Source organism: Leptonotus elevatus, chromosome 1 (genome assembly GCF_054856555.1).
Source record: "Leptonotus elevatus isolate MCC_2025b chromosome 1, RoL_Lele_1.0, whole genome shotgun sequence".
Classification (NCBI taxonomy): domain Eukaryota; kingdom Metazoa; phylum Chordata; class Actinopteri; order Syngnathiformes; family Syngnathidae; genus Leptonotus; species Leptonotus elevatus.
The window spans coordinates 12152709-12176213 of NC_141239.1; the positions used below are offsets into that span (position 1 = coordinate 12152709).

The 23505-nt window shown below is 40.4% G+C and overlaps 2 protein-coding genes and 1 non-coding gene across 3 annotated transcripts; 1 reads left to right on the forward strand and 2 right to left on the reverse strand.

Annotated features, from left to right (window-relative positions):
• Positions 1–743: 743 nt before the first annotated feature.
• Positions 744–8956, reverse strand: dapk3 (death-associated protein kinase 3). The gene is made up of 9 exons (XM_086091075.1): positions 8867–8956; positions 8109–8237; positions 6708–7068; positions 5378–5507; positions 5208–5256; positions 4462–4488; positions 4235–4387; positions 4131–4176; positions 744–2163 (listed from the first exon to the last, which is right to left on the reverse strand). The coding sequence occupies exons 2-9, from the start codon at positions 8168–8170 to the stop codon at positions 1633–1635; spliced, it is 1359 nt and encodes a 452-aa protein (XP_085947201.1). The 5' UTR covers positions 8171–8237; positions 8867–8956; the 3' UTR covers positions 744–1632.
• A 512-nt stretch (positions 8957–9468) lies between these two features.
• On the reverse strand, positions 9469–9540 carry trnae-cuc (transfer RNA glutamic acid (anticodon CUC)). The gene has a single exon. It is a non-coding gene; the product is annotated as a tRNA-Glu (tRNA).
• A 1826-nt stretch (positions 9541–11366) lies between these two features.
• Positions 11367–23065, forward strand: sppl2b (signal peptide peptidase like 2B). Its single transcript, XM_086076497.1, has 15 exons — positions 11367–11438; positions 12737–12847; positions 13054–13236; positions 13308–13397; positions 13721–13860; positions 15630–15772; positions 15867–15963; positions 19598–19714; positions 19839–19920; positions 20003–20077; positions 20152–20214; positions 20277–20376; positions 20461–20538; positions 20620–20780; positions 21869–23065. Exons 1-15 carry the CDS (start codon positions 11382–11384, stop codon positions 22016–22018), a joined length of 1647 nt encoding a protein of 548 aa, XP_085932623.1. The 5' UTR covers positions 11367–11381; the 3' UTR covers positions 22019–23065.
• Positions 23066–23505: the final 440 nt, after the last annotated feature.

The window sequence follows — 23505 nt, forward strand, 5'->3', positions numbered from 1 at the left end:
AATACGCTTCTGTGTATACGTGATCATTTAAAAATGTCAACAATGGAATAATTTTATAGAAATAAAGTGTTGCATATCGGTGTTTACATGTTTCCAAATGGTGGGGAAAAAAATGTACATGATCAGTGTCATCATAGAAATAAATGTTATTAGGGCCGTCACTAACGAATCTTTTTAGAATTCATTAACCAATCAGTCCGGTAATTGCCCCATGACTCCCATTTTGAGCCAGAAAGGTTTGTCAACCAATTTTTGTTGCAAACTTAGCCGATTTTCTTTTCCATCCATAATGATAATGTATCAAACGTGATTTTAGAGGCTGGCATAGACAGCACCAAAGACCTTGGAAAAAATCGCCTGTTTTCTGAGCTATTTGAACCTCAAACGTCTGCATTTTTTATTGTATCGAACAGAAAGCAAGCCCGGGTAACAAATGGATGACATCACGCCGATAACCCCATGAAGGCCTCTCTCAGCCAGCATGTCCACAATGCTCCTGGGAAAATTTCCCAATGTTACTGGTTCTTTTCCTCTCTCTGATTAACATTTTACACACCTCATTAATCTTTTTTTTTTTTTGCTGGTTATGTCTTGAAGCAGCTTGCCTCCATTTGCTGCCGTCAGCAGTCTATTTTTGTATGCGCCTGCAGCCATGATTGCAGTCACCTTCCCGTCACCTACATTCTCTCAGGTATGAATGCGATCAATAAAATGAATAGTAAAAATGAATGAAATAAAAGTGATTGATAGAATGCTATTTTTTTTGCTGCTGCTCCTGACCACAGCTTAGAACAAGAACAATTGAAACCAGTAGTCAAATAATAAAAAATACAAATTAATCACAGCGTCATCTGGCTTAAATGTTTCATTCACCAAAAATACCGCAACCAATGCTGTTGTGAGAACGCACAAAGAACATTGTGGATGATCAGTTGTTGTCGAGACCAATCAAACATTTGACATGACAAGGGACATTGGAACAAATTGGAATACATGTAGTTAAGTGGAATCCAATCCAGGTATTAGACAGCACCTGTCGTTTTTGAAAAGTCAGTTCAGTTCAGTTATTTGACAGCACCAAGGATGCGGTTGATGAATGAATGTGCGTAGTTACACATGCAAGCTATTGCACCGAATCAATGGCTGTAAGCTGTGTGGAATCCAATATAGGTATCAATACAGGTACATTGGACATTTGACTGAACAAGTACAGTTACAAAAGAGTCCGTTCAGGTCTTAGACTGTACAAAAACATGACAGGTAAATGTTTTATTCGGAAAAAGCTGTCAAATGTTGCCAGCTTGTTGACATATACAGTACTTTAAAAAATATATTTTGATACGTTGCTATAATCATAAGTGCCAACAAGTACATGGGGGAAAAAAAATACATGGATGAATGTGGGGAATGTGTAAAAAAATAAAATAATGGAATGTTTGAGGTGTGCATAGATGACAAGAAAAAATAACAATAAAATAGTTCCAGTTGTTGTTGGTGAGGTCATTTGCATAGCTGACACCGAAGGCTGGTGTCAATGAAAATGAAACAATAAAAAAAAAAAACTTGAGTGAGAGTAAAAAGCGCAGTACGTAAAAAGAAGTGTAAAATAAATTAAAATGTTCAAGCGGCGCCTCAAGGTCGACTCTCTTGCTGTGCGTTGTCTGCGGCGATGGCGCGCACCAGCTCCTCCACCCAGCGCACCTCGTGCGCCACCTGCTCAGCCAGCGCCTCGTAGCGGTTCTCCAAGCGTCCGAATTTGCGCTTGAGCACGCCGGCGGCCTGCGCGGCCCCGCGGGCGTCCTCCTGACTCTTCTTGCGCTGCGCCTGCGTGCGCTGCAGCTCCTGGCGGACGGCGCCCAGCTGGCCCGAGATGCCGCGGCTCTCCTCCTTGTACCAGCCCTCCTTCTCCTCGTAGATGGACAAGAGCGCAGCCACGTCGTCGCGGCACGAGCGCCGGTTGCGCTCGAGCTGGCGCAGGCCCTGCTCGGCCGCCGCGATCTCCTCCAGGACCTGCGAGAAGCGCTCGAAGTTGACGTAGGTGTTGTTGGGCGGCATGCTGGAGTGAGACTTGATGGTGTACTCCTTCAGACGCGTGGTCTTCAGACGCCGGCGCTCCGGCTTGTGGTCGCGATCCTCCTGGCGCACGTTGCGACGCTTGATCACCTGCACGACGCCAAAGCAGGGATGTCAAGTCGGGACACGGCGCTGAACCGATAAACTATGATCATGTTTGTGATTACATTAAAAAAAGAGGTCACGTTAGAGGATAGTTCAAGTGTTATCATTACTACTGTGTTGAGAGTCTCCCTCTCCATCGCGTCTAGTATTTTGGAATGATTTTTTTCATTCTTTAATGGAAGTAGGGTTACAGGTAATATGATCATTTTTCTTCCTGCTCTTACGACATTATCCTCACCTTTATTTGGACACGAATCGTCTCAAATGATATTTCGTTTTTTGTCAAATATTTCATCTTTTCAATGCATTGTGTATTTGTCTACTAATATTTGTATATTTTCCCTCAATGTTTGTATATTTTTAATCTAAAAATTTATTATTTAAATTCCAATATTTGTGGTTGCTTTGTTTTTTTGTCAGTTTTCTGTTTGTTTGTTCTTCATCTATTTTATATATTTTTTTGTAGTTTTCCCTAATTGTGATTATATTGTACACATTTTTGTTTTTCTCCCTTGAACATTTATGTATTTTTCCATCTAATATTTTATTGATTATAATCTCAGACATAAACAAATAATTCAAATCTTTGTGTATTTTATTATAATATATATTAATATTATATATTATTCCATATTCCAATTCGAATATCTGTTTATTTTGCCTTTTTTTTAATTATTTTTTTTGTCTAAGAAGCTTTTTTCCCCCTCAACTAGTCATTTGTTTTTGTAGTCCAAAAATTGTGTATTTTTTTCCCACAAACTGTTAGTGTTATTTCGATACCAGTATCGGGAGAGGCCCCGATACAGTGGTATCGGCATCGGCAAGTACTAACAAGTAACATGCCGATACCATTATTTCCGACGCTAATATAGGTCTTTGGATGCAGCATCTTGTGTCTTACTCGTGCACGACATTCACTGACGTGTTCACTGCATGCCGAGCCAAGATATCCTTTTGGCCCTTGAATGCTCTGAACCAATGGCATGGCAGTTTTTTCATGTTGAAAAAAACAAACAACCCTTAGGTACAAACAACCCGATACTGCAACTGGGTATTGGAATCGGTATGGGGGGCCAAAAATTATATTGGAACACTAATGTTCCCCCATATGTAATTTCAGCGAATATTTTAATGATTATATACACACATTCTATTTTATGTACTTTACGTCGACTGATATTTGTGTCTTTTTAGTTTTCCCTGAATATTTTGATATTTTTTATTATATTTTAAATATCAATGCATGTAATATTCTTCATTCTATTATTTGTGTATTTTTGTCTCATACTATTTGTATTTATTTGTATCTTTTTTTTGTGCTTGTAGTTTTCTCTAATATTTATGTTTTTATTTTTTCCCTTGATTATTTAAATTTTTTTCATCGCATATCTAGATATTTATATTCATCTGCAAACATTCTTATATTTTATTAGTTCACCACTAGATAGCGCTCTGGATCTCTGAATGCCCTTTTAGATTTAGAAAGAATGAACACATAACAGGTGCTCTTCGAATTTGGCGGGCAAAGAATGTTGATAAACGCATAGTGATTAAGATGTGGATTAATCTGATTAAATACATATTTTGAAGTTTTTCCAAATATTTGTGCATTGGTGTTTTACATTTATTAATTTTTTGTTCAATGCTTTTCTATTTTTGTTGTAATTGAAAAACATGCTGTTATTTAGTCCCCAATATATGATTTTTTTGGGTGGTCAATTGTTATTTTTTGGGGGTGGGTGTTATTTCAAGCATTAGTGCGTTGACTCTCAGTGTGTGTGTTTGTAAGTGCACTTCATATTTGGACTCATCCACATCCTATCAGCAAATCCCTATGCTACTTATCAGAGCAATATTCTGATAAGACTGATAACCGTCATCATCTTGCTAACATAACAAATTTGGAGATGCTTTTTGTTGGATGATACGCAACAAAGAAGATGGCAACTCGCCTTAATCCATGGATGTTGAAGGCTGTCATCGATAGTCATTCTCTTCCTGCAAAGACAAGTCAGTTAGTAAAAGACGACAAAGAAACGCACCGAGATGGTCCTACTTGGGATCTTTGACCAGCAGGCGTCGTATGAAATCTTTGGCCAACTCGCTGGTGTTGCTGAAGTATTCCTCGTCAAAGTCGTAGTTGACTGCGGAGATGTTTGTCAGCGTCTCCTGCTTCGTCTCGCCCAGGAAAGGCGACGCGCCGCTCAACCTGCCGGGAAACGTCTGACGCTTTAGAGGACGCCTGAGTGTCAGCGTGTTAGCACCACGTGAGGTGACACTTACAGGATGTATGTGATGACGCCGATGCTCCTGCACAGAAAAGAGAAAATATGGCTTGAAAAGGTCACACGGGAAGCCTCAGAATGCCTGCGGCTGTTTAAAAGTCTACCGTAAATCCCGTCGATGTGCAAAATCACATAAGAGTTAAGTAAGTTAAGATTTGTAAATAAAATATGCATTATGAATCCCAAAGGTAAAAGAAAGAGAAGCACAAATCCTGAAGTTCACTGATGCTGGCCCGACTGCAGCACAATTTTCATAAATAAAAAATGAGACTAAATCAATGTTCTAGCTTTTTTTTAATATCTAATATTCAATAGTTTTTATTCTAGATAGTTTTATCATTGCTAACAATGAATTTTGTTACGTATTGTTTTAAATCAGGGCCAATGCCGGTCCAAGCAGGGACACCTCAACCCAAAAAGCCTTGGTGTAAAAGTTGCTCTGGTTAAAAAAGGACAACCGTAAACAAGTAAAAATCCTCTCAAATTGGTTGTGTTCAAATGAGACAATAATAAATCCCATAAAAGTTGTGCAGGTTAAACTATTGGAAATCCTATAAAAATTCATAGCAATTGCGCTGACTAAAATCAAACTACCAAAAACCCCATAAAAGTTATGCAGGTTCAAATAGGAAGGACTACCGTAAATCCTGTAAACATGTTTACAAGAACACCAGAGCAAATATCATAGAAAGTCTGCAGTTTGTTGAATAGTGGAGGGACAGAGAAAGAAGGTTGGTGTCTTACCACATGTCTGCCTCCAGTCCCAGCGGTTCGTAGTTGACTATTTCTGGAGCTGCAAAGCGCAGAGGAACCAAAATGCGAATGTGAAGCAGATGTGAAGACCGCAAAAATGTGCTCACTTAGCAAGAATCTGATCACGATTGGGGGGGGGGGGGTTGTTCCGTGAAACCCACCTACGAACTCGGGTGTCCCAAAGATGTTCTTGAACTCGTTGCCGGCTTTGATCTGATGGGCGATGCCGAAGTCGATGAGCTTTATCCGAGGATTGGGAACATTCTTGTCCAGCAGCATGATGTTCTCCGGCTGCAATGCAAAACAACAACAACAAAATGGGCAACGTTTTATATGAGATACGAGATCAGCATATGGAATAAAAGAAAACTCTTCAGACTGTAAAGACACCTGGCAAACAATTTGGCAACGTGCTTTTCTGTTCATGACCATTCGAATGGAACTTGTGCAGGTTAAAATTCTACTACCGTAAATCCACAAAATAGGAACGTAGTAAGGCCCATAACTTAAATGTGCGATTTAAAATAACACTTATGTCAATCGCACTAAGTGGAGCAGGTTAAAATGCAACTACAGTGCAGTCAGGCACCTTCGGATTCGCCTATTTGTGGATTTTCCGTTCCCTCTTCCTCAATGAAAATGATAATAGATGTCAATTATACATGGATTTGAGCATTCAATAACCCCCACGATAAGTGGGACTCTGCTGTACTGTGAATCACATAAAACTGGGGACGAGTTTAAAATATGACTACAATAAATCCCATAAATGTACATAAAATTATTAAAATATGATTGCTATAATAAGGCCCATAAAAATGGCACATTTTAAAATAGGACGACCATATGTCCCATAAAAATTTATTAAGTTACAACTCACAATAGAAATCCCTTAAAAGCTGCATTGGTTTAAGCAAGGTTACCATTAATTCCATAAAACTTAAATAAGACTACCAAAGATCCCATAAATGTTGCACAGAGATTAAAAACATTTAACAACCATAAATCCGATCAAATTTCAAAGTTCAAGTTCAAAAAAATAAAATAAAATAAAAACTACCTTGAATCCGATAAAAGTTGGACACGGTGAAAATAAACCTAAATTGCATACAAGTTGTAAGGATTAGCATTTGACCGTAATAAATCCCATAAAAATTCCTTTCTCCTTCAAGCGAAGCTCATAAAAACTGCACCGGTTACAACATTACCGTAAATCCAGTAAAAAAATGCATGTACATTTTTGAAAACAAACAAACAAACAAACAAACAAACAGGACAGCCACAAATCTTTGAAGAAGTTGTGGAGTTTAAAACACAAGTGTAAATCATTTAAAGTTAGTTTGCAAAAGATGATGAGGCACTTTTCAGAACATTTCATAAATTCTCCATAAGTGTGAAGGTGAATGCTTGTTTCACGTGCCCTGTGATTGGTTGGCAGGCAGTCGCATGTGTGATTGGATGGTGCAGGTGTACCTAATGAAGTGTCCGTACCTTGAGGTCAAAGTGTGCGATGCGCTTGGAGTGCAGGTAGTACACGCCGTCCAAGATCTGCTTGAGGAACTGCGTGGCCTCCTCCTCGCTCAGCGACTCCTTCTCGGCGAGAAAGTCGAAGAGCTCGCCGCCGGACACCAGCTCCAGGATGAGGATGACGTCCGTCTTGTTCTCGAAGATGTCGTGCAGCGTGATGATGTTGCTGTGCTGGATCTCGCGCAGGATGTTGACTTCGCGCTCGATCTCCTCGCGACTCACGCCCCGCCGGCTGGACGACAGGCGGCGCTTCTTGATGAACTTGGCTGCGTACTCGCAGCCCGAGCTCTTCTCCTTGCACTTGCGCACGATGGCGAACTGACCGCTGGGGGGGGGGGGGGGGGGGGGGGGGGGGCGTGTGTGATTACACCAAAGTGTCAGTATCAGAGGATAAAAAGCAAAGTGTGACAATATCATAAGTCCACTAGCGTAATGCTAACATATAAAGGGCCACCTGGGGGCAGTAGAAGACACTCATACAGATATATTGTACCATAATGGGCCCATAATGGCTCAGCTCATCAGTATGGCACTAACATTAGACATTATTTGCTGAGGATAAAGAATATATGCCTGACAATTTTCTTCAGTTATTTTTTTCCGATGAAAACACTGTTATCAGTGCGTGTTTTATCCTGCATGGAGCAATGAGAGCATCGCAAAGAGCGAACGTCACTGTTTGCATCGACCATTCAGAGTGTATTATTTCAATAACGTGAAAGATTTTTTTCTTCAGATTGGCTTTACTTTCACTTGATTGTTGGTGGTTCTGACAACCTGATGCAGACAAATCTTTGAATAGCACCTGGAGATATATCTTATAAGAGAAAATAAAAATACACAGTGGCATTTTGACCATAGGAGCAGATAATATGTGAAAACGCCACAGCAAAATCAATGTATTCAAGTTAGACGGCCTTCGTGAGTGGCAAAGGAAAATGGCCTCCTGTGGTGTCACTTCTCCCAATGGCGAGTAAGCGGCTTTGACAGTCCAATCATATATAAGTGCGTGCGTGAAGGTCAATCGGCAAGTGTGAGGGTCATCGACTGTAATTTGTTTGCGATTTTACGGTTCAGTCATGTAAGGCCAGTCACTTGGTGTGACTACATGCTACAAACACTCGAAGTGCGCATGCGCAGCTAGGAACGAGCATGCACAACGTCGTTAAGGCAGATTGATTAAAGGGATGGAGAAATCATCGTTAAGATGATCCACCCGGAAGGTGCAGTGACAAAAGATCCTTGAATAAGCCTTTAATTTTTTTAACAAATGCCAGGAAAAGTCACCTTCTGTCAACAACAACAAAAAACAAGAAGTCTGCTTCTCAACAGAAAACCCATAAGGACCACATCTTCCCAGCATACCTGCCCAGTTCCTCTCCCATGTCATAGTGCAGTTCCACATCCTCTTGCCTGAAGCCAGCCATGACGTGTCGGCTGCACCAATGCTGCTGGCCCGGCCGCTTTTCTTTGTGGGTGTCAGTGTGTGTTACACTGCAAAGACACGATTACATACATAAAAGAAAAGAGTTGGCTCAAGGGAAAAAAGAACAACCAAATTGACATCACATGTTCTTTCTTTTCTTTCCTCCTTATTTGGCCAACTGTGTTGAAGATGATGTCAGAGAGCCCCCTGCATTCCAGTCCTACTTACATCATCCCCTTGCCAATCAGTCACAGTTAAAGGGACGACTGTAACGACATTTTAACTCTTTTCTGTTTAGCAAAAAGCAACATTTACAGCTGAATACTTAGAGTGAAAACAGATTTAATTTAACACAAGAATGACTGTCACCCGCAACTTTGGATTGGATACAGTATATGAATGACTTTCCAATAGGAACTGATAAACATAAAAACAAGAACGCGTGAAGCATAAACTTGGCGAAAAATTAGAAGGGAAAGTGTAATATTAGCATTAAAAACCTTTTGGGGAAGAAAAAAAAGAAAGAAGGAAAGAAAATGAAACAGTCGGGACTTGAGACGGTAGTTAGCTTAGCTGACCAGCTAGCTTAAATGAGCCGCTGGTAAAACACAGATTGCCGGTCATTAAACAAACGCTCAATAAAGTCCAGTAGGGGATAGTAAGAAACGAAAATAAGTATTTTAGGGAGTGTACTTACGTTTCTAGTGGATTACTAGTGCTGCATTCCGCTCAAGGTAACTGACCGTGTGAGTTAAAGTGTAACCCAGGCGGAGCGATACACTCACACAGCTTCCGTTGTGATTTGCCAGAATAAAACCCTCCGTTAGAGTAGTCGAAGCTAACACAGCGGGCGAATGCTTTCAACAATAGCAATAAAAATAAAGTGTTATTAATCACCAGTTATATAAATATGAGTGTTGTTTTTACATTAGAAAATTAGCGAATTTTTCCTTGTAAAGCATCTTGTTGCGAAAGAAGATTTCTGCCAAGTTCCGGCGTTACCGTAAACTACCACTGCAGGTAAATACGTGCCAGAAGGGTAAACATATGGAATGACGTCATCGCGAGTTATAACCTGCCGCAATGAGTCAAGAAGAGCACGCGACGCTAAGCTTCTGAACTATGGAGTTTACTGAAACAGTACTACAGCACAACACACACATATGAAGAATGTACAATACATTTACGAAATGAATCGCAAAACGTATGTTAACCAAGGAACGACATTATCGAGTCCATTATTACCATTTGCCCGTTTGTCCTACAGTATCAGGAAAAGGATGCACAAAAAAGTATTAGTTCCCTGACCGGGAATCGAACCCGGGCCGCGGCGGTGAGAGCGCCGAATCCTAACCACTAGACCACCAGGGACCTCATGTAACACATGAAATATAAAAGTAATAAAAACGGAATACAGCTGACCATGAGCACGAGTTTAACTGCCCGTAACTTTTTCCCATTCATTTTCAATGGTTAGTGCTTGATTCAATACCAACGCAATATATCTTTGGTCACTGACTGGCGGTGGCGCTTTTTTTACATTTATTTTTTATCATTTTATTTCAACAGTAGATTTCTGCAGTTTTTCCCCTGGGAGTGTGAAAGTAATCTACAAATGAAGTTTGTCATACAGAGCTCCAAATTAATTATTATTATTTTATTATTTTTTTCACGAGGAGCACAGTGGCCTTTAACCTGAAATTTTAGGGTTGCGCAGTAAGTAAGGTAAATCGACTTGCCAAGTAAATATATTCATTCTACTCTTATTTTTTGTTGCTATGTTACTGATAAGTGGACTGAAATATGGAGCAGAAGTTTGTTAGCAACAAAAATTATTCAAGAATAGCCATGAAAAATTCAGCAAATTTACTGGTCACACAGGCCCGATACTTGCTATTGCTAAGTTTTAGGATCAAAATGCCACCAGTCATCACATCTAGGGGCATTCTGGAGTCCTGTATTATTTTCCTGTTGGTTCTTACAACTGAGGTATGTGACTTTTTGCCTAGTCTAAATGTTCATTTTCTTAGCAATGGAGGAGAACATGAAGAGGGAGAGGTTGATGCTGGACATCTGCTCGTTCCAGGCTGCAGAACAAGAGCTATAGGAGCACTACACACGTGACCACATGACAGACTTCCTGATGGTTATATCACAGTCCACAGCCACAGCAGCTCATTCCGGGATCAGTGGTGGATGTAAAGGACGTAACCTCACGCTGGGGGGAAAAATGCAGCATACAAAAAACATCTATGATGATTGATCAATTTAAGTGCATAGAAACCAAAACATTTCAATGGATAGAACTCAAAGCGTTAAATATTAAAACAACAACAAAAGTTGTACGGCCCAGTAAGGGCAGTGATCTTCGAGTGCCTTGCCAAAAACATAGCCACGGGCCACTATTAATGTAGAACCCTGTAAAATGCTGTGTAATAATGTGCATTCTGTATTGGTGTAATGTTCCTTTTTTCTTGTTTATTTTTCTACTCATGTTCATTCTTGTTCAGTGTGATAAATTTAATAAATAAAGCTGAAATAAAGGCTATTAATTAAAAAATTATGCGTAACTTTAAGGCTATTAGTGACAGCAAAGTTGAACATTTTAGGCTATAAATTACATTAAAATGTAGAATAAAAACTAATAAGTTTCAATGAAAATAACATTTCGAAAATGTTTATGATATGCTTAACTTTAAGAAATTAACAGACAGCTTTGCTAGAGCATCCTACAATATAATGACATATACGCCTACAAAACTACTTTGGTTATTTAATACTTAAAATTTCTTATTAAACTGAATTTAGAATACTCAAAAATCAACATTTGAACAATTTAAGTGATATTTACTTACACTTCGGCGAGAATCGAACCAGCGTCTCCTGAAGACGAGCTCCATCTCGCGATATACTCGTTTATCGCGATGGTTCGGGCGTGCCCAGTGCCCACTGCCACTACCCGAGCCTATGCACTGTGGCAGAGATGGAAATAGGAGGGTTTCCTACCCCTGCTGTAATATATCAATCCAACTAAACTAAAAAGATGTTCTGCCGATAATATGTTTTTTTCTTTTGTTTAAGAAAAGTGAGGCATGGAACATTTCCGGGTGTGTCGTCATTGAATGGGCGTGTCTTCGGGACAGCTGCAGCCGCGGTGGGGTGCTTTTTGTTGGATGGGGGTCAGAACAACAACATAGGAGCCCGGCCTCAAGATGACAGTCCCCGGCCTCGGAGCACTGATGTGGGTCGGTCTTTTTGTCATCCACCAGGTGGGTGGGCGACACTGACGTCGACTCTTATTTTCTTCTCTCGAAAATCTCCCCACGCGATGGGATTTTCTTGGTGTACCCGGCGACGAACATCTTGCTAACCACATCGTCACTGCGTTGATCAAAACAAAACAACGGATCACTTGCTTTGTGTCAACTAGCTTGGTGAAATCTGATACAATTTGACAATTTGGTAGCATCCTCTCATCGCCATTATAACTGTGTTGTACGTTGGTTTAAATGCTAGCACGTTAGCAGTGAAGCCTTTTAGGTGGAGTGGATAGCTAACGGTGCTAGCATCTGAGCAAAGAGTCGCATTTGCGGCGAAATAGAGTTGACATTTTTACCGACATTCGACTCAATTTCTGTTTGTTGATTCATATCACAAGTTTTTTGGGGTTGTAATGTCTAAAACCATGTTTTACGTCACTCGCGCGAAGGCGTTAATAAGGGCGTCCAGGTGTGCCATCACTAGCATTTGTTACCTAGCAAATAATTGCTAATAAGATCCAGTCATTTCAGAACATCAGCCAGATGGAAAGATTATTTAAATGTCTTTATTTGGACTGCTCAGGTGCTTAAGTGTACCTAATGATGTGGACATGGTTATTTTCCATGAGTCATTTCCACGTAAACGGCCATTTTGGGTGAATAAAGGCAAACCTGTGGTCATATAGTGGCGCCATGAGATGAGAGTTCAATTTGTTTTGTTACCACACTCTTAACGCAAAACACTGTTTTAAATATCTTTGCCCATTGAAATGAATAGAAATACCAGCGCCCCCCCCCCAAGATAAAATAAAAAATAAGCATGCGAAAGTCTTTGAATGAGGAAAAGTAGCACTCCATAATATTGTACTTAGTAATTACATGATACATTTACCTAAAAAATTACAACTTGGAGTAGCAGCCTTTTTTTGTTGTTGTTGTAATAATTAGAATTGTTTACCATGGCTATTGTAACATGAGTTGAGTCACCGTTTGTGTCTTAAGTTTGAACTCGCAATCAAAGGATAAAGTAGCTAAATTTGTTTTCAAAGTTTGATATTAATGAGATTGGGGGTGGGACTTAAGTTTTTCTTCCTCCCACTCCTTTTCAGGCTAGGTTTAGTTGAGTATTGTTCGGAGAAATCGATATATTGTTGATGTTGATTGCTGCCTGAAATAAATGAACAATGAATAAATGAATACAAATTGTCTTTAAAAAAAAAAAGATGGCTCCTATTGTGAGAAACTCTTAAGTTGGGCTTCTTGTATGTCAAGGCACCACTGTGTTTGTTTCCTGACCGTGTACACAGGTGGCAGCAGAGCATGGCATGGCACATTTCAGTGATGACAGCAAAGGGAAGGACTATTGCATCTTCTTCAACTCACAATGGGCACGTCTGCCTCAAGACCTCAATAAGGCAGTGAGTACTTAACTCCAGAGTATGTTCTTTTATTTCCCCCGATCACTATTTCTATCAAACAATTGGAAGCTTCCCCATTCATTATGTTCAAACTCAAGACAGAGCTATGCTGATGTCATCTTTATGCTGCCAATTTATACGGTACACAAGGGATCGTTCTGATACAATGTGATGTAACGTCGCCTGCGTTTCCCGCGCATTCGCAGTCGCGCCTCCAGATCTACGACCTGACCACGTCGGTCCTGTGCTCGCCCGCCGACGTCCCGGACGGGGGCTTCCCCAACCGCATCGCCATGGTGATGAGGGGTAACTGCACCTTCTACGAGAAGGTCCGCCTGGCACAGATGAACGGCGCCAAGGGGCTGCTCATCGTCAGCAAGGACAGACTGGTAACGTCACTCAGATTTGAAACATTCCTGTCGGATGTGGCGCCTGGCAAAATGTTTTGCTTTCATTTCAGACGCCGCCAGCGGGAAACAAGACTCAGTATGAGGAGATTGACATCCCTGTGGCGCTGCTGAGCTACTCTGACATGCTGGAGATAAGCAAGGTGAGAGCTTGGCTCCCATCATGAGGCGTAGCAACGTACACTGAAACATGCCAAGTCATTTATGAGGCGCAAATGGACACTTGGCCAATCTGCAAATAAAAGTGAAGCTAATAGACATTTCTAATGTTGCAGAAGTCTTAAAAGAAACATTTAAAGCGTGTTTTTAGATTTTAAAATGTATTAAGCATTACAATAAAAGCACAAGAAACCCCCCAAAATGTCAAAAAGGAATTCATACACTTTGATTAAGTGAACTTTCAGCGAGTTCATTATTTTCACCTTTTTCAAAATGACGAGTTGGCTCATCGCGTTTTCCGTGGCAGACGTTCGGCGAGGGCAGGCTGGTGGCCATGTACGCCCCCAACGAGCCGGTGCTGGACTACAACATGGTCATCATCTTCCTCATGGCTGTGGGAACCGTCGCCGTCGGTGGCCACTGGGCCGGCAGCAAGGACCGCAAGAAGTAAGTGGGGATGCTGGAGGGGGTCGCGCAAGCAAAATGGTGCTTATTACATCACAGCAATCTCTATACACAGCGGAATGCTGTAGGCGAGTATGAACAAGATGCACGTGTTCTTTAGGTTGGAGTCTGTCAGGGATGGAAATTGCCAAATTAACTCATTCACTGCCATTGACGGCTATAGACGTCAAAAATTCATTTGAACTATTTCTATTAGTTTACAATTGTTTCCACTTTTGTTAACTTTTAAGAGTGTGAAAACCTAGAATTGTTTTATTGTACATTTAGAAGATATATACAATGTATGATTAATCGTGAGTTAACTCATGAAGTCATGCAATTAATTTCAATCAAGAATTGTAATCGCCTGATGCGAATAAAGAAAAGAAAATATAAAAAATTAGGAGCATCAGGCAATTAAAAATGTTAATCGTAATTAATTGCATGACTTCACAAGTTAACTCACGATTAATCACACATTTTATATATCTTCTAAATGTACAATAAAAAAATCTAGGTTTTTATACTCTTGTTAACAAAAATTGAAAACATTTTAAACTGATAGAAATAGTTAAAATGAATATTTGACGTCTATAACCGTAAATGGCATTGAATGAGTTAAATGTATACTTTTATAAATAAACACTACCTCAACACTTTTTTAACTTCAGGATGTACCAACTGGGTCAGTAGTATATGCTACATGTACGTTGTATTCTTTGAGATGAGGATTGCCCCTAAAACATGCACCCCAATTAACTCATTCACTGCCATTGATGGCTATAGATGTCAAAAATGTATTTGAACCATTTCCATTAGTTTTAACATTTTTTTCTCTTTTTTGTTAACAAGAGTATGAAAACCTAGATTTTTTTATTGTACATTTAGAGCAGATATAAAATGTGTGATTAATCGTGAGTTAACTGGTGAAGTCATGCGATTAATTCTGATTAAAAAAAATTGATTGCCTGACACGACATTTTTTATAATCTTTTTTTTTTAATCGTGTCAGGCGATTAATTTTTTAAAATCGGAATTAATCGCATGACTTCAATAATTAACTCGCTATTAATTGCAAATTTTATATCTGTTCTAAATGTACAAAAACGTTTTTTTTCTAGGTTTTCATACTACTGTTAACAAAAGTGGAAAAATTGTAAAATATAAATAGTTCAAATGAATTTTTGACGTCTATAGCCGTCAATGGCAGCGAATGAGTTAATCGCCAGGCAGGTGTGTGATCCTATTGAGGAAATAAACGCCACATCTCAAGCAGCTGCCGCAAAGGGTGTTTTCGGTACGTTGTGTGATCGCGCCGTTGCCGGTGTTGAAGTTTACAGATGCATTTGATTTTTGATGGTGGACGGGCCACTTGGAAAAATAAATGCCACGCCTCAAACACACGCCACTGAAGAATTTCCAAATACTGTATTACAAAATTGCCCTTGATTTGAATGCTCATTCTCTAGGTTTGCCTTTGCTCCTGTTGAAATAGGTCAGAGACACACAATGTCCTTTGAGGCATTTCAAAACTCTGAATAAATTAATGGTGTTCCCCAAATAAATATCTCTGAAGAAGTTCACAGCTACGCATTGCTTTTTGATCCAATGGAGGAAAGCCCTTACAGAAAGTAGTGGCCTCTGCTCAGACACACTGAGCTTCAATTAATCGCTAGGCAGGTTTGCGGTCCACTCGAAGGAAATAAACACCGCACCTGAAATAAGACCGCTCCCCCATAATATATACCTTGAATTATTTCCTCCACACGCAGTCGCTACATGAAGCATAAGCGCGACGACGGGGCGGACAAGCAGGATGAGGAGACGCTGGATGTGACGCCCATCATGATCTGCGTGTTTGTGGTCATGTGCTGCAGCATGCTGCTGCTGCTCTCCTTCTTCTACGATAGCCTGGGTAAAACACACACACACACATTTGGCGTACATGTCGGGAAGTACATCGGAATAGTTGTCCTTACACAATTTGGATGTTTTTGCTGTGGTTGCAGCAATTTGGGTGATAGCCATTTTCTGCCTGGCGTCATCCGTGGGCCTCTACAGCTGCTTGTGGCCTTTTGTGCGCCGCTTTCCTTTCTGCAAATGCAGGTGAGACACATCACTCAAAATGCAAAGAACCATCACTATTTGTAGGAGCCAAGACCGGACACAAAGAATCAATAAATAAACAAAAATCCACCCCTCTAAAATATTGTAATTGCCTTCGATAATAGTTTAAACCTTAAATATTAGGGGTGTGCCAAAAAATTGATTCTCATAAGAATCGCGATTCTCATTTAGTACGATTCAGAATCGATTTTAAATGTCCCAAAATTGATTTTATTTAAATGATTTTATACTGTCTTGCCTTTGTCTGTGTGTGCCTTTATTTGGAGTGCTGTTCATGTTGTACCCGGTTTGGCCACTGAGGGGCAGTGTGGTTCCACGCGGTCTGATACACTGTTAAGCTGTAGCCCCATTAGAGAGTAGAAGGAAAAAGTCACAATCAAGTTATTCCGATAAAAGTTTTTTTTTTTGCAGCGTGGAGCCGTTCTTTTGAGTGATAATAGTGCCGCGAGTAGCGCGCTAATTAGCATTAGCGATTCAGACTGGAGTAGATCATTACAATTCCTTGCACATCTATAGATTGAAGCAAAAATCATTGTCCATCAAATCATTTTGAATCAAAAATAGTTCCTAATCAAAAATCGATTCTGAATCGAATTGCAGACCCAAAAATCGGAATCGAATCGTGAGACATTCAAAGATTCCCACCCCTATTAAATATACTTCAAACTCTAACCCCAAAACACTTAAATACCCTTTCAAAGTCACCTTGACAAAATGGCTTACAGATGATTGGATTTTGAAATAAATGCAACGAAGTGTAAGGACCCTATCGTATATGCTGCTACTTCACAACCTGTAAAAATACCAATTACTACTTTCCTGTTTATGAAAATTTTGACTTAATGATAAACATGTTTATAAAATGGAACCCACAATCTCTGGGTTGCGCGGTGACCACTCTACCACTAAGCCACGCCAACCCCTGGACAAAAAACTGCAATATGGAACTTTTTTCCTTGAAATATCTTTACAATATTCTTTTTATTTGACCATTTATAACGGAAACATCTTCCGATTAGTAGATTAACACCTTAGCTGTTTGTTCACAATGAGTATTCTTGCACGCCTCTGGCCAATAGTTTTCAGACTGGATTCGTTTCATTTTTAGTCAACAGGTGGCAGTAGCGATTTCGAAATGGAATATTCTACATTCAGTAGCTTCAAGTGGCGTACAAGGTACAATACAAAACACCTGAATAACTCTTCATCAACTATTACGGACCATATGAGAAACATGACTCACCACACTGCACAAAACATGTTGCTTGCTGGTCGATGGCCGAGACGGCAGCGCGTGAGGCTGTGGTCTCCGTCGCCGCAGGAGAAGTTCGCCACCAGTTTTGCAAAGTAACATTTGCGGCCACCTACAAATGTTGTCATCCATCTCCAAAGCCACGCACACATATGGTTAACATGGCTCCGAGCCGGAAAGTCAACAGCATGTCAGACTGGTGACTGATGTGGTATCGGTAGAGTACCGATAATTAGGGCTGTCGCGATATGCAATAAATCGATTCATTGCACGATAATAAAAAATGAGCTCGATAACTTTGCCGGACGCGATCATTCTCAGCCATGTACGCGCGTGTTTGTTTACATACGTCATCAACATTCGCTCCTGGTCCGCTGCTTTACTCTGTCAGTCACGGCTTTGTTTTTCCTTTCTATTCACGTAAACACACAAACATGGTCTCCCGGGCGGGTAAGCGAACCCACAGCACCACTCCGCCACCCGGAGCCCGTAAAGCGGCTTTTAAAACCAGTTTAAACATTTTGGTTCGCATGCGTCCCATCGGGTCTTCTCATTTGTGAGCCGCGGCAGTCGCGCTGCTAATAGCCATGTAGCATTATTGCTAGCAGCGCACCACAGCTATCGCTGTTGTTTTTATTCATTGCTTGTGCGGGGGGAAAAAACTCACTCGCTATGTGCACACACCCTCGCAATCCTGTGCTGCTCAGTGAGATACGGGCTTTACCAAAGACACTGGGTGGGTAATAAGTTAACTTTCCTGTCACGACTGGCTCCTAAACTGTGCTTAACGCATTGAGGAGTGAATCATCTTGACAAAGTTGACACACACTCTTGGAGGCGGTGCTGTGCCAAAGTAGTTAGTTACCCATGAACATTTTTTGTATCCACTGCCACGGGTACGCATGTTTTTCAATAAACGCACGAAGAAGATACGTGTGTTTTTAAGTTTTAGAAACGAGGTTTTGTAGCAACAAAAATAATATTTATCGCAGATAAACCAAAGAAAAGCAAGAACAATGGACTCGAGGTGTGTTCAATGATTACGCACGCAGTAGGAAATCTCATCATACATTGAAAAAGATCAAACGGCTGATGAATGTTAATGTTTTTTCAGTTTTCTTCCACATTTTGAAGTTTAAGGTTAGGGTTAGGAACAAGGAGCATTTTTGAGAAATCACCACCTTTCTGTGGTAAAAGTCATAAGATCCCGCAGCAGGGGATACAAACCTCCTCGGGGGCAACCACGACAGTCAGACAAATGGAGCTGGTATCAAAGGCGAACGCAACTGCTCATCTGTGGGAATTCTTTGGACTCATTCATATACCATTATCGTTATATTAGTTGAAAATTATATGAACACCGCAATATCGTTTATTGCAATCATTTCTGGGGCAATTTATTGCCAAGCAAAGTTTCTTATCGTGACAGGCCTACCGGTAATGTACAGTATTGGCTAGGGGTGTTAGAAAAAATCAATTTCAGCAATATATCGCGATATTACAGCGCGCAATTCTCGAATTGATTCGATATGCGGGGCCGAATCGATTTTTAAATATAATTTTTTTATGGGAATATTCAACACGTCTTACTTGGGGTGAGGATTTACACATTAAGCATGGAAGAATGTTATATTCATGGAACATTAAGCCTTAATATTTTATTTCAGTGCTGTTCAAACATGAAACAGACTGCAACCTGTTTGTTAAATGCAGTGGCTCAGTTATAAACCTGAATTTTCAGATACAAATCAATTCATACAAATCTTACAGTGTACATGTTTACTGATTAGTATTTTCCAAATTTGGGTAAAAAAGAAAAATCGCAACAATCAATTTATAGATTCGTATCGGGATTAATCGGTATCGAATCGTGACCTATGAAATTATTTTATACTGTCTTGCCTTTGTTTGTGTGCCTTTTATTGGGAGCGCTGTTCATGTTGTACTCGATTTGGCCACTTAGGGGCAGTGTGGTTCCACACGGTCTGATACACTGTTAAATTGTAGCCACATTAGACAGTAGAAGGAAAAAGTCACAATCAAGTTATTCCAAGAAAAGTTGTTTTTTGCAGCGTGGAGCCGTTCTTTTGAGTGATAAAAGTGCCGCGAGTAGCGCGCTAATTAGCATTAGCGAGTCAGACTGGAGTAGATCATTACGATTCCTTGCACATCTATAGATTGAAGCAAAATCATTGTCAATCATATCATTTTGAATCCCAAATCATTCTTAATCGAAAATCGATTGTGAATCGAATCGTACATCCAAAAATCGGAATTGAATCGTGAGACATTCAAAGATTCCCACCCCTATTATATATGATTCTGTCATGAGACGCATTTTTTCATACCCCATCCCCGCAGGATTCCGGAGAACAACCTTCCCTACTTGCACAAGCGTCCACAGGTGCGTGCCCTGCTGCTGTCGGCATTCTGCGTGGGCGTCAGCATCACCTGGATGGTGTTTCGCAACGAAGACCAGTGAGCGTGGAGACACTTTGGCGCACGCTTCTTTGTGAAAATGCTGCTGTTGCCTTTTGCACAGAGCAAAGCAAAGGCGGGCAAAAAGTCTGAGAGGCTTTTTTTGTGTGTGTGTGTGGTCCAGGTGGGCGTGGGCGTTGCAGGACACCTTGGGTATCGCCTTCTGTCTCTACATGCTCAAGACTGTCAGACTACCCACATTTAAGGTGCCCGTCTATACCATCTACTGTACACATATGAAAGCTATGAACTCAAACGGAGACCTTTTTTTCTTTCCCCCTACGGCAGGCTTGCACTTTACTACTGACGGTGCTCTTCGTCTACGACATCTTTTTCGTGTTTATCACACCTTTCTTCACCAAGGTAGCTTTCCACATGCCGCCTTATTCCAAGCTCTCGAACTCTTGCTCATGTCATGCGTCCCTTTCTCTCTCCAGAGCGGTGAGAGCATCATGGTGGAGGTGGCGGTGGGCCCCTCGGACTCAGCCACACATGAAAAGGTGAGTCGGTGGTCTTTAACGTCGCCAATTCCGAACCTGATTTTGTCGGGGGTGGCCCGCAGCTTCCGATGGTGCTGAAGGTGCCGCGCTTGAACTCCTCCCCCCTGGCCCTGTGCGACCGGCCCTTCTCCCTGCTGGGCTTTGGCGACATCCTGGTGCCAGGTGACCGATGACACGCACAAGACATGATCATAACACGAACAATGTATTGTTTGTTGGCAAACTACTTACTGGTTTTGCTCCCAGGCCTTCTGGTGGTGTACTGCCACCGCTTTGACATTCTGATGCAGTCTTCCCGGATCTACTTTGTGGCCTGTACGATCGGTACGTAAACGATCAACCGATGCATGGTACGACTGGGCCGCGTTGCTTATTTGATGACGCTCCCGCCTCCTCTGCATTTAGCTTACGGCGTGGGCCTGCTGATCACCTTCGTGGCGCTGGCCCTGATGCAGATGGGCCAGCCAGCCTTGCTCTATCTGGTGCCTTGCACTCTGCTCACCAGCCTGGCGGTGGCGCTGTGGCGCAGGGAGCTGCCGCAGTTCTGGACCGGCAGCGGATTTGTGGTGAATACCAGTTTGATATGAGCGCCTGACAACATGAAATACTTTTGACTTGAGGAAACAAAAAGTCACATTAAATAGAATAAAGTTTATGTTTTTTTTGTACTTTCCAACTGCTTGTTTCTTTTTTTGGGGGGGTTCGATCAAGTCTGCTGCTGAGGGCTCAGCTGTCTGTCAGTGTCATTGCAGGTATTCTGTCTGCTTTGCTACTTTACCCATGTTTTTTTTTTTTTTAAGCCTACATTAGGCTAGATGTGGGGATCCTATCCCAGCACTTTAATTCAAACTGGATCTTGGGTAAAAAAAATTAATAGGCAAAGTTCAATTGGTGGCAAAAAAAGGCAAAAGAAAAGATGCCGGATAATACCGAAATCAGGGACAACTCCTTTTCAGCTAATCTCTTAATTGTGTCATAACTGACCATATTTGGTTCTTTTTTACTTTTATAAAAAGGTGTCATGTCTATGATGTAATTGTTTGGCTGAGCGTGTGCAGTTCAAGGCCATTACTGATGTCAGCATAACATTCTTCAAGACACGGTTTCATTTGGATTCTTTGGTTTAATACGCCACTGACGGTCGATTGCCTGACTATATTGGAATTTACGGTATTTGAAGAACTTGGACAATGGAAAAGAGTAAAAGGGAAAAGGACACCACTTTAGGAAATCAAACAATGCCGTGATAGGCAATCTGCGAGTAGGCATGGCTTTGTCAAATCGTAGTTTTACAATATTGTCGTATTCCAATGAAAATGACGTCTCCGAATTCACATGAGCATTTCTTCAAATGGTGAAGAACATAAACATATTTTATTTGTTTTTTCAGAAAAAACAAAAAGGAAAAAAGCTGTCAATTGAAGGTGTGGTGTTTTCTTAATTCTCTACATGCAACAAAAATATAGAGCAGAGTGTAAATGGAATATAAATAAATATTCCAATGATTGACAAATAATTGGGACACAGTGACATCAAATCGGAGGTGCATGCTTTTCATAAGGCAGCGATACTATCAATACATGAACTGTGCTGACTTTCAAATGTGTGACTGTTTCATTCAAGTCACGCTCCTTTTGATTTTTCTCCCTCACAGCCTGCCATAGCTCTCGCGCCCATCAAGTGTACACAAACCGCGGAGACGCAAGCCGAGGGGTCGCCGAGCGCTGACGCAGCCGATCAGAACCAAGACCCCGTTCCGCCTCAGGGCGCGCCCCTTGCCGAAAACGAGGAAAACCTCAACTAAAAGTGGCGTGTGTCCACCTCAAGTTTATTTTACACCTTGTGGTGCATTCTATGGATGTTAAAAGGGGGGAAAGGAGGACGGACGGGTGCTGCAGTGTGTGTTTATACCTCACTTTTAAAGGGAATGATAAACAGAAGGGAATTTGCTCCTATCCCGGCCCGACATGCCCAAACGCTCGCTCATGACAGCATTATTGCTGTCCAACAAAAACATCTCCACATTTCAATTGTATTCCATTTTTTGATTTTCAAGGATTTGAAAAAAAAAAAAGACTTAAAAATCTAATCATGGCTACTGAAAAATTTTCTGGAAGAAGCTGTTTAAAAAAAATAATAAGTTAAGCCCTTAATGTGTTTTTATTATTTTTTTATCTGAAGTAATGTTTTTTTTTTATACAATATACTTTGCCTTTCATATAAAAAATCTTAAGCACGTTTGTTTTTTCTAAATCATGTTTAAAAAGAAGTCAATTAAAATGAGGAAACGTGTAGATACATGCTTTTAATTGTTCAGCTATGGTGACATTGACGCGTCTCGTGACGCAAGTTGCGGCGATTATGGTTGTCGGCTGAGCCAAACTTTTTTTATTTTATTATTATTATTATTATAGATATCTAATTGCAATTCCCTTTTCTTCATGCTTTATCTATTTTTTTGGTTTGGTTTTTGCATGCTATGTTGTGGATTCCCTACTTCGTATTACAAATATAACCTGTAGTGCAGACTTGATATTATATTGGTGGAGCAATCATTTCAAGAAAAAAAGAAAACGCAGCACTTAGAATCCCCACAGGACTCAAATCAAGTTATAACTTAAGAGTCAAGTCAGTTTGTATGAAACATTTGCACAACTCATATGCTATACAACTTCAATTCTGTGTTTGAAAAAAAAAAGAAGTGTATATATGATGTGCTATACTACGCTGTATAGGTTTTAAGGCCAATGTACTCTTTAGTTGTGTTCAGTGCCTCTATTGAGGACGACATAGAATGAAACGTTGACTTTTGCAGTTGAGTAAATAAACACTAAAACACTTTTTGCAGAAATATATTTTTAAGTTGTGGATCTTTTTCCTATTGTCTTTACATACACAATTTTTTAGTTGATTAAAATGTTTTTTTCTTTTACAATAAAAAACATTTTAAACGTATTTTAAAAAATTTAATAGTTTATACAAAATAAATTTCAACATACAACCCCCCCATCCCCCCCGGCTAGGAGCTACACTTCAAATACATGCAATTAATGTAAGGGGTGGAGCTCACTAGAAATTCAGATTTGAGAAAAAAGTAATAAAACAATCCCCTAATCTTTTTGTAGAATTAAAAAAATTATATATATATCACATTTTGTGACTTGAAATGTATTCTCGTATTTTAGAAGAATAAAAACAGCTAAATTATTTTATATTAATTATATAAACTATATCCAACCAAATCAATAACATTTTTAAAATAATTTTTTGTAAAGAGAAACACACACACAA

Coding starts and splice junctions, on each gene's coding strand:
- dapk3 (XM_086091075.1), bottom strand. CDS start 8,170: ATGGCTGGCTTCAGGCAAGAGGATGTGGAACTGCACTATGACATGGGA. Junction 4,388..4,461: donor GGCGTCATCACATACATCCT/GTAAGTGTCACC, acceptor GTTTCCCGGCAG/GTTGAGCGGCGCGTCGCCTT. Junction 4,177..4,234: donor CTGCTGGTCAAAGATCCCAA/GTAGGACCATCT, acceptor TTGTCTTTGCAG/GAAGAGAATGACTATCGATG.
- sppl2b (XM_086076497.1), top strand. CDS start 11,382: ATGACAGTCCCCGGCCTCGGAGCACTGATGTGGGTCGGTCTTTTTGTC. Junction 13,237..13,307: donor TCGTCAGCAAGGACAGACTG/GTAACGTCACTC, acceptor CTTTCATTTCAG/ACGCCGCCAGCGGGAAACAA. Junction 15,964..19,597: donor TTTCCTTTCTGCAAATGCAG/GTGAGACACATC, acceptor CCATCCCCGCAG/GATTCCGGAGAACAACCTTC.